The sequence below is a fragment of the Melitaea cinxia genome, chromosome 3 (genome assembly GCF_905220565.1).
Source record: "Melitaea cinxia chromosome 3, ilMelCinx1.1, whole genome shotgun sequence".
Lineage (NCBI taxonomy): Eukaryota > Metazoa > Arthropoda > Insecta > Lepidoptera > Nymphalidae > Melitaea > Melitaea cinxia.
The window spans coordinates 10,484,765-10,496,128 of NC_059396.1; the positions used below are offsets into that span (position 1 = coordinate 10,484,765).

Genomic DNA, 11,364 nt, shown 5'->3' on the forward strand with positions numbered 1-11,364 from the left:
ACATACCTGTAAAATATTGCATTTACAAACGTTTTCTAAACATGTTTGAGAATTAAGATTTTTTTGTATTTTTTTTTTTTTTTTTTTTTTTTTAGAACTTATGATAATGTAAATGATAAATATAATAAATGGGACTTTCGTCACCGACACAATAATAAAGTCTAGACACACATTTAAAACCTATCTTGTTTTACTTCTTCAACACTACCCAAATGAAAATAAAATTAAAACGCGTAATATTGTCTGTTTTTTTTTTCTTCGACGTATTTAGGACTTTTTAACTAAATTTCATCATGTCTACAAAATTCATTAGAACATTAATTACCTTAAAATGTAATTTAAAGTAATATTTCAAGTAGAAATAAGTTTTTAATCTAAGGATTGCTTTTATAATATTTATTAATATCGTTCATGCTTCAAAAAATTCATATAGGTACGTACATTATTCACAGCTTGTATTTAATTTCCTTTACTAATTTGTAATTTTTATATTGATTGATTTACCTATTGCCTTTGGCTATCAGTTGTGCCAGTGGCGCAAGGTTGACGGTTGATTGAATTCCTCATTCCGCCAACGGCAAATGTCACTGACGTAAGTTATTTTACTCTAAAAAAAAAGATCGGTGCGGTTGAGATAACAATCTCAGTTTAATTTTGAAAACAACACAAATATTTTAAGCTAAGACTACAGCCAGTGGCGCAGCTACAAAGGGGCTAACTAACTACTGAAAAACTGAACTAACTACTGAACTACTGAAAATTTCTCCCGCATTCGAAATATAAATAAACCAGATTCCATGGACGTGAATTTAATAACGTTCTTGTGGGAGACTTCAACGCTAAAGTAGGAGTACAAGACCGCGACGGATTGAAAATCGGACCACACGGGTTGGGGCACAGGAATCGCAGGGAGCAGATGCTTGTCAACTTCCTCGAAGCGGAGAGTCTCTTCTTGATGAATTCATTTTAACTTTCCAAACACCATTGGGGACAAGGCTTCTTGCGAAGCTAAAAACAGTGGATGGCAGAACCGTTTGCTCTTGTCTTCAGATCCGAGAAGAGATCAAGAAATTTTATGGACAGCTGTAATCATCGAGCGCACACAAGCCTGAAACTTGGGACACTGAAGATCCACGTGCACCATTATTGCACTATTATTCGGAAGACATCCGAACAATAGCGCAAATAGAACAATAGAACGCATTTTTGTAACATTGAAGTAGATAAGATTAGTGTGGCGCTCGGGCAGTTTAAAAACTGAATGGCCTCGGGAGATGACGGAGTTACGAATGAGCTACTTAAAGCCGCAGGGCGACTTGCCCTAAAAGTCTTGGCGAGACTCTCACCGAAGTACCACGTCGGAGGCATAGTCCAGCATTGTGGTGGTGTTGTTCTTTAAGAGAGGCGACATATCTCTGTTAAAGACCACAATTACAGACCGATCTCACTTCTGAGCCACGTCTGTAAGCTGTGTTCGAGCGTTGTTACGAATCGTCTCGCCAGGAGACTCGACGAATTCCAATCACCGGAGTGGGCTGGGTTTCGAAATGGTTACAGCACCGTAGACCATATCTATACTGTTCGGCAGATTACACAAAAACAGAAAGATATAATCAGCCGCTGTGTATGAGAAAGGCTTCGACTTTCAGAAAAACCTGGGTTGTTCTGGACTCTCAGCAGAGATTTCATATCGACTGCCGATATATCGAGATACTAAGATGTATGTACGATACGGCGACGATGACCGTTCATATCCAAGACCAGAGAACAAGACGAATTTTCCTCCGGCGTGGGGTAAAACAAGTAGATGTTATATCACTGAAACTGTTAACCACTACGCTGGAGAATGTCTTTAAGACCTTCGATTGGGGGAACGAGGCGTCAACGTCAACGGTGAATGCATCTCTCACCTTCGTTTCGCCGACGATATCGTCATCTTTGCGGAGACGTTGGATGAGCTAGGCCATTTGGCCTCTAACTAAACTAAAAAATACTAGCCAGCCTAAATGAGCCCTTCCGATGAGTCGGTCTCGATATGATCTTGGACAAAACGAAAGTTATCTTTAGCAATCAAGTCATACCGAGACTAGTATCGGTCGACCCTTCTCGAAGTTGTTCAGGATTATATTTACTTAGGCCATACCATCCAAATAGACCGCAACAACTACGAGAAGGAGGCCGATAGGAGGATTTGGCTGGGCTGGGCGGTGTTTGGCAGGCTTCATCGAGTCTTCACTTCGAAGATTCCGCAATGCTTGAAGACAAAATTCTTCAAGCAATGCGTCCTACCTGTGTAAACGTACGGAGCTGAGTCGTGGACACTGACGAAGACATTGGTCCACCAAGCTTAAAGTCGCTTAACGTGCAATGGAATGGGCTATGCTTGGGGTTTATTTTAAAGATAGGATTAGAAATGAGGCTACCCGCAAGAGAATGAAATTAACCGATATAGCCCACGGAATTAGCAAGTTGAAGTGGCAGTGGGCTGGTCACCTGTGTCGCAGGACCGCTGGCCGTTGGAGCAGACGTATCTTTGAACTGGAGACCACATCTTAGCAAACACGGCGTGGGACGTCCTCCGGCCCGTTAGACCGACGATCTACGTAATTTGTAATTACTGGTAGGCTAGATGAGGATTGTGGAAAATGGGGATGTCTAGCGCGAACTTGGGGAGGCCTATGTCCAGCAGTGTACTTCAATAAGCTGAACTGACTGACTGACAAAAAAGATGCTCGACGGGATCATATTAACGTACCTCCGCTGTCTGTGTGTCTGTTACAGGACTGTACTGTATTGTTTTGAACAGTAACAGGTAGATATTTTCTTTTATTTTCATAAAATAGTTTTAATTTGTTCACTAAAATAAGTTACGATTTGTATTTGGTTTTAAAGTTTATTACAGAGTCGACTGTATTACGACAATTCTTGAATATGTCGAATCCGGACTACGACGAATACGAAACAAACGATTTTAAATAGTTTAGTTGGGTTTATATTTTGCCCCAGGGCCTTTGGTTACCTAGCTACGCCACTGACTACAGCTATTAGTAATTATACTATTACAAACTAATTATCTTAAACCATTATCTTTAATGGCTAAGAGACAACTTAGTGAGTCAGTAAAGATAACCGTCTGTCCTAAGTCATGGGAGAGAGCAAAGAGAATGGCTTATAGCAATAGCTTCACCAGAAAATACAGATTTTTCGGGGGGAAAGTTTAAGAAGAAGATTTTTTTTAAGTACAAATGTGAAAATAATTATCTTTTGTCATGAATTTTTTTTAAGAATTTTAAAACTATGGTAAAACGAAAAAATATTAGTGAACTGCAAACATTGTATCTTTAGAAATCAACTCCCTTTTGGAGTTAAAACGGGGGATGGTAGGTTGAGTCACTCATCACAAAATCTCCGAAACTATAACAGCTTCAAACTTGAAATTTGGCAGGTAGGTTCCTTATAGGGTGTAGACATCCGCTAATAACGGATTTTATGATACTCGACCCCCAAGGGAATAAAACGGGGGTCGGAAATTTGTATGAAAGGCCTATGTTTTTGAAGTGAGAGACTTGAAATTTAAAATGTTTGCTCTATAGATGGTGAGAAGATGTCCAAATAATACATCGTAATCTATATTTATATATAAAAGAGAAAGGTCACTGACTCACTCATTTACGAAAACTCAAAAACCGCTGGATGTTCCATCCATCCAGGATGAACAAAGATGAAGTTTAGCAAGGAGGTAGATTATAGTTAGTAGACGTCCGCTAAGAACGGATTTTGCGATATTCCACCGCTAAAGGAGTTTAACTGGGGTTGATAGTTTGTATGAAACATACAGCAGCTATAAGTTCGCCTGATAGGTTATTTATACTGTAGCCTGAAAATAAAACTAATAATTGTGTTTGCTCGCAAACGAAAAAAACCGACTTCAATTACATCGACGAGTAAGTAATACAACATAGATCGACGAAAAAATAGTCAAGTAACTACGCGTTATCAAAGATTACTCAAAAAGTAGTTATCAGATCTCGATAAAATTTATATGTGACCACATGACAAACGTCACCTTTTTATTAAATTAAAAATTGTTAAAATCGGTACACCCAGTAAAAAGTTATTGCGGATTTTCAAGAGTTTCCTTCGATTTCTCTGGGATCCCATCATCAGATCCTGGTTTCCTTATCATGGTACTAAACTAGGGATATCCCCTTTCCAACAAAAAAAGAATTATCAAAATCGGTACATCCAGTAGAAAGTTATGCGGTATAATACAACGAGGTCGACGAAAAAAGCGTCAAGTAAAAACGCATTATTAGATATAACTCGAAAAGTGGTTGTTAGATCTCAAATAAATTTAAATGGGACCAATTGACACACACCACCTTTCGATTAAAAAAATTGTCGAAATCTGTCCACACGGTCAAAAGTTCTGATGTAACATACATTAAAAATTTTCTCCCCGTGTAGGGACGGGCAGTAGAATACGATTTCCTACGGCCCGGCAAAGGGGCCTGTCGTAAGAGCCGACAAAATTCTTGCGGTGGTAGGCTTTGGCCGTGGCTTGATTACCACCCTCTGGGTAAAGTCGCACCGCCAAACGGCAATCGCCGTGTTCCGGGGTGGGTCTCAGAGCAGCCATTTGGGGGATGTGTCTGGGTAGTTGTGGCACTCTATGTGACCGATTCTGTCTGCTCATCACTGCTGCATCGGGTGCCTGGCTTCGGAGGGTAGCGGGATCCGAGGCACGGTGCCGCCGCTGGCCGACCGTAGGAAGTTGGGGGCCCAAGTAGCAGGATAGCCACCTGTGAAAGGCTGCCCCGCCACCTGACCAAAAATCCCAGAATGTTCTACCTTGCCAGTTGGCGACTGGAAGGGAGGACCAGGTAGCCATTCTGGGGGGGCTCGGGCGTCCCCGCGGTCTCCGCGTCAGGCCCCCTCCGTGCGGCGGTGTTGAGTCTAACACCTGGTAGGTAGGATGCCGCCTCGTCCAGTTCGCGCTCCCCAGCACCTATTCACTCCCCATGAAAGCACACAATAGAAAAAAAAGGTATACACAGCGGCTGCACGTCCTCCCATTGAAAGTGCACCTCTCTAACATCCGAGGTCTGCACTCCAATCTCGAATCTGTCCACCACCACCTAGAAACAGAAAAACCGCAGCTGCTGTTCCTCACTGAGACGCAGATCAGATGTCCGGCTGACACGGCGTACCTCAGCTACCCCGGGTATTCTCTGGAGCACAGGTTCATACCTCGTGCCGGAGTCTGTGTGTACGTCCGTGATGACATTTGCATCAAGCGTCTTAAGCACCTTGAGACATCCAGTTACTCCATCCGATGGGTTCTGGTGGACACAGGACAGGAGAAAATCCTGTATGCCTGTGTCTACCGTTCGCACAGTGGAGACGTGGAAACAACTCAGTTATGTGACCATCTTACCCTAACGGCGGATAAGGCTCGAGAGCGTTACCCTTCGGCACAGTTAGTCATCCTGGGGGACTTCAACGCCCACCACCAGGAGTGGCTATACCCATACCAGGTGCCCGACCATGCTGGGAGAGAAGTGCGTAAACTAGCCTTGACGCTAGATCTCACCCAGCTTGTAAATTGTGCTACCAGGGTACCAGACGTAGACTCTCATACCGCCAACTGCTTAGACCTATTTTTAACAACTGATCCACACAGTTACTCAATAACAGTTTCTGCACCACTGGGTACCTCTGACCACTGTCTGGTAAAATCTATATCCGTCTGTTCCCCACCCGAAGAAGCCCCATGTGGCCCAAGACGGTTCGGCGCTACAAGGCAGCGGATTCACTTTTTCTCGTCCTATCCTTGGCGAGAGGTATGCTTTTCTTCTGATGATCCGTCGAGCTGCGCTGAAGCCATTACCGCGGTTATACGCCAGGGTATGGAATATTTTATACCATACTCTGACGTAGCGACGAATGGAAAATCTCGCCCATGGTTTGATGCGGAATGTTATCGTACAGAAGCCAAAAAGCGGTCGGCATACACTGCATGGGCTGAAGCTCGAACGCGCAAGTCTCCAAATTCTCGGAATTAGAAGAAAGCTTTTAACCAAGCCGCCAAGGCATGTAAAAGGACGTTACGCAGGGCTAGATTCAACCATATCAGCCGCATTGCGGCCAAACTAGCGTCTTAACCTTCTGGGAGCAAAGCGTTTTGGTCCCTGGCAAAAGCCGTTGAATCTAACTTTTGTCGGCCGTCACTTCCACCATTGCTGAGGACTGATGGATCACTGGCCCATTCTGCAAAAGAGAAAGCGGATTTGTTTGCATCTCTTTTTGCTGAGAACTCGCGTCTGGATGTTGCAGGAAAAGCTCCACCAATCTCAACTCGTGCTGACTGCATTATGGCAGAAGTATGCATACGCCAAAAAGAGATCCTTAAAATCCTGCAAACTCTAGACGTGAACAAGGCCAGCGGACCGGACGGTATACCAGCGATAGTCCTGCGTACCTGTGCCCCTGAGTTGTCTTCACCTCTTACACGCCTGTACCGCCTGTCACTTAAGACTGCCAACGTGCAGCCTGTGCCCAAAAAAGGTAGTCGTGCAGACCCTGTCAATTACCGTCCCATCTCGGTCACGTCCATACTCTGTAAGACTATGGAACGTGCACTAAACAACAAACTCTTGGCCCACTTGGAAGGTAACGATCTCCTCAGCGACCGGCAGTACGGTTTCCGCGAGCACCGTTCGACTGGGGACCTTCTAGTGTATGCCACACATATATGGAGTGAGGCCATTGACAAACACGGCGAACCACTTGCCGTGTCTCTCGATATCTCGAAGGCCTTTGACAGGGTTTGGCACGCGAGCCTTATAAGCAAGCTTTCTTCATATGGTATTCCACCTGGCCTTTGCACTTAGATTTCTGACTTCCTGAGCGAACGTTCAATACAAGTTGTCCTTGACGGGTACTCGTCGGACCAAAAGGCTATCGACGCCGGTGTTCCTCAGGGATCAGTCTTGTCCGCTACCCTCTTCCTGCTGCATATTAACGATCTGCTCATCCCCGGTATCATTTGGGTATGCTGACGACTGCACAGTGACGGACAGATACTTTTCGAGTGCAAGGGCTAGTAAGGATGTTATCCAGTCTTGTCGAGAGGATATGGTCAGCCGCTTGAACGTCGCCCTCCAGGCAGTCTCCGAATGGGGCGATGCCAATCTGGTCACGTTCAACGCTACAAAAACACAGGCGTGTGTGTTCTCCTCTAAACGGAGCCCTTTAGACCTGGCTCCAACTTTCCGGGATGTTTCTGTGGAAATTACCGACTCCCTACAGCTCCTCAGTGTAGAGCTATCGTCCAATCTGAACTTTGGGCAACACATCGAGTCCAAAGCAAAAACTGCAGCAAAAAAACTAGGTATTCTCTCTAAGGTCAGGCGATGCTTCACTCCAGAACAGCTGCTTCAACTATATCAAGCACAAGTTCGGTCTTGTATGGAGTATTGCTGCCATCTTTGGGATGGATCCGCCAAATACCAACTGGCAACTTTGGACTCGGTGGAAAAACGAGCTAAGAGACTCATAGGTGACCCTACTCTGACAGACACCAAGTTGCAGAGTCTCGATCATCGGCGTAGGGTAGCTCGTCTGTCGGTGTTCTACAAAATATATTTCGGTGAGTGTGCCAAGGAATTACACGATCTAATCCCCCCAACAACCTTCTGCCATCGGGACACTAGGCGCGGTCGATCGTTCCATCCTTATGTCATTGATATGCCACCTACGCGCACAAAACGCTTTGGCACTACTTTCCTGATGCGCACAGCTAAGGGATGGAACTCGTTGCCCGCATCTGTGTTTCCCGAACGATACAATCTGGGTGCCTTCAAGGCCAGAGTGAATAGGCTGTTATTAGGTAGGCATGCTCCACCTTCGACCGCATCGTCACTTAACATCAGGTGAGATTGTGGTCAAATGCCTGCCTATTAGACATAAAAAAAGAGCGTAGACATCCGCTAAGAACGGATTTTACGAAACTCGACCCCTAAGGGGGTAAAACGGGAGTTGGAAGTTTGTATGAAAGTTCTATGTTTTTGAAGTAAGATGCTTGATATTTAAAATGTATGCTCTATAAATGATGAAAAGGTGTTCAAATAATGTATCGTAATCTATATATATAAAAGAGAAAGGTCACTGACTCACTCATCACGAGAACTCAAAAACTGCTGGGACCATCAGTGGTTTTTAATCCATCCAGGATGGACAAGGATGAAATTTGGTAGGTAGGTAGATTATAGTAAGTAGACGTCCGCTTAGAACGGATTTTGCAATATTCCACCGCTAAGAGGGTTTAATTGGGGATTATAGTTTTTACGAAACATAAACAACAGCTATAAGTTCGCCTGATAGGTTATTTATACTGCAGCCTGAAAATAAAGCTAAAAATGTGGTGTATAGAGAGGTTTTATAAAAATAACTATTAAATTATACTTAATTGTGCCTTTTAAAAAGTCACTCAGTTTGATAAGCATTTCAAGTGACTGAAATAAAAAAAAAAGTTTGCGTTAAACATCTCAATAGTAATACATATCTTCATAACCACGCGAACGTAGTCGCGGGCAACAGTTAGTGTATTACAAAACAAAGTCTCCAAAAGCGTATGTGGTCGATTCCCTCAAAATCTACTGAACGGATTTTCATGCGGTTTCACCAATGGAGAGAGTGCTTCAAGAGGAAGGTTTACGGAATGACTAAGCCGATTTTGATGAAAGTTTCACTGGAAGTTTGCTGGTAAAACTTTGTGAAACACTGATTTCAACGCGGGCGAAGCCGCGGGCACGGCTATAATAAATAACTTAAATTACAAACAGTACCAGTTAGAATATGTACGAGACGTTGATATATTTATAACGAAAACTTTAATATGCATATACACGTGCACACGTAGGTATATGCACGTACAGTACTACAGATCGTTTTTTTTTTTTTTTTTGTCAAAATACGGAAAAAAAAGATCTACGTAATAAGTCTGGTACTATATCGAGTGTTGTACTAGGAAATGTAACAGTCCCAAATTTGATCCGGAGTTTATACCTCATGCTAGATGCTTGAACGACTTCCAAAGTAATTTGCACTTGTAGCATGAGGAGGAGTAAAGAAAGTTTTTACAATTTGTTTACAATCGTATTGAAATTTACCAAATTAACTCTAATTCTACGTACCTGAAAAATAAAAACATTTAGAACTCGAAGACGTTACCACTTTTGCACAAAAAAAAAAAACATCGCGTAAACACATTTTGGAGAAGGCAAAGATGAACTATGGGTCCCTTAGAGAGTCACGGTAATACATACAATTTGTAACAACCAAGTGACCACATGTTTAGGTTCTAAAGATTGACATAGGTATTACCTGTGACATTTTGACGAATAAGCAGATGGCCAGCGGAATCTTTAAAATACCACTTCATTGAAGTTTTATATTGGATGGCCCATTTGTTGGGGAGAGTTATTGGGCTCTAAAATACCATAATGTAAATAATGTAAACCCTTTTAATTAAAATTTTATGTCAAAAAGTACAATATATAAGGATAGTATTCATATAAAATTAAATATTATTTACTCTACAAATATAGTATCACGTGCACTTGCATACAAGAGCCTGACAGAATCGCAATATCCAACACCTCTTCGTAAACTTGTTACTATAACATAAGCATCGCCTGCACGAACTACTCTCTTAGCTTTGCAATAATCAAGGGCAGAATGTATACGTGATTCAACTTCTGAAATCCAAGTACTTTTAGCATCTTCGAAGTAATGCATAGCTCGTATACCTCTCCAAAAACGTAATTGTCTTGCTGTATGGCACAATCTAGTGACGGCAACGATAGGACAAGTTGGTTTAGCATGCGATAGTATTTTTGCTGTACGTCCAGAGCTTGTTAAACAAATTATAACAACCGCCCGTGAACGCATAGCTAGTTCTACGGCACTTATACAAACAGCTTTAGAGGGATCTTCAAGTGAATTCTGCATAAGTCTTATATTACCATAAGTTTTTGGTTGCCAAATTATGCGCTCAGCTTGTCTGCATATAACAGCTGCAGCTGCAATACAGTGTTCTGCCATCCGCACCGCATCAAATGAAGGAGAAAATTTTTTTAATGGAGAATCATAATGTAGCTCTAAAGACAAAACATCAGCTCCATCCAAAACTAAATTTCCAATATCATTTACACACAAATTGGGTATCTGTTCGTTTATGACAGCCTTGCATATACAAGGTTTACCAGCATAGTTACATTTTGCCAAAATAACCTTTTGGGCTATGAATATTTTCTCCACTGGTAAATCGGTACTTAAAATACACTTATCAACATATATACCATCTGCTTCTGATAGTAAAATATCAATATTATCTAAGCCTACTACTGAGTCTATACATGCAAACACAAGAATGTGCTTTCCTTTTTCAGAAAGAATATGTCTTACGTGACGAATATCTTGAGGAGCTTGGGCATTAGGAACTAAAACTCCGTCGATGTCATATGCTACTGCCCAAGCTATTTGATCTTCCATGTATTCAAATGGTTGTTGAGACGAGTCAGACGATAGTGAATCAAAGCGTTCACGTGTCTTTTTTGTATTATTTTCTGCATCATGCGGTACTTTTGATATCCGAACTGTCATTTTAGCCCCAATTGTACCACCATTTATAACTGTACATTCTATAGAATCGTCTCCAACTGCCAAAACTGATAATTTAATTTTGCCAGATGTTAAACTGTCTATAAATATAATATCACAAGGCTGTAGGTCGGTTAAATGATCATAACCAACAAACAGACAATCAACCGTACCGCATTCACGCCAACCTGCATCAGTTGTTAGTCGAATAGTCTGATCTTGGACTAACTCAATCATTGTACGAGCACCACCTTTAAGATCTCCAGTAATAATGTCGGGACCTCTTACATCAACAATTAACGCCAAAGGATATACATAATCTAGTTCTGCACTGTAATTACAAACAGCTTGACGGATACTTTGAATAAGTTGAGCGCTAGCGTCCGGCTCTAAATCGCGTAAGTTCAAGCGTGCAACAGTCATACCCGAAGCAATAAGTCTTTGTATGACCGTGGGTTCTTTATTATTCATACCTATTTCACACATAAGGCCTGACTGTAGTTCTTCACAAGGATTTTTATGAATATTTAAATTGCAGTAATGCAACAGTTGTGACGGTTCAATAGGTTGCTCCTTTTCTTTTAAATTAGATATTGCTTCAAGGGAAATATGCCAAGGTAAAGCCATCTCATAAAGTTTTCTACAAATCACTTCTGATTTTTTTTTTCAAAAATATATAATGTTTCAGTAAGATATAGA

General features: G+C 42.0%; 2 protein-coding genes across 2 annotated transcripts; one reads left to right on the forward strand and one right to left on the reverse strand.

Moving 5' to 3' along the window:
- Positions 1 to 5,021: 5,021 nt before the first annotated feature.
- LOC123669785 lies at positions 5,022 to 6,065 on the forward strand. Its single transcript, XM_045603375.1, has one exon. It carries the CDS (start codon positions 5,022 to 5,024, stop codon positions 6,063 to 6,065), a length of 1,044 nt encoding a protein of 347 aa, XP_045459331.1.
- A 3,529-nt stretch (positions 6,066 to 9,594) lies between these two features.
- LOC123669261 (pyruvate kinase-like) lies at positions 9,595 to 11,292 on the reverse strand. Its single transcript, XM_045602873.1, has one exon. It carries the CDS (start codon positions 11,290 to 11,292, stop codon positions 9,595 to 9,597), a length of 1,698 nt encoding a protein of 565 aa, XP_045458829.1.
- Between the last annotated feature and the right edge of the window lie 72 nt (positions 11,293 to 11,364).

Coding starts and splice junctions, on each gene's coding strand:
- LOC123669785 (XM_045603375.1), top strand. CDS start 5,022: ATGAAAGCACACAATAGAAAAAAAAGGTATACACAGCGGCTGCACGTC.
- LOC123669261 (XM_045602873.1), bottom strand. CDS start 11,292: ATGGCTTTACCTTGGCATATTTCCCTTGAAGCAATATCTAATTTAAAA.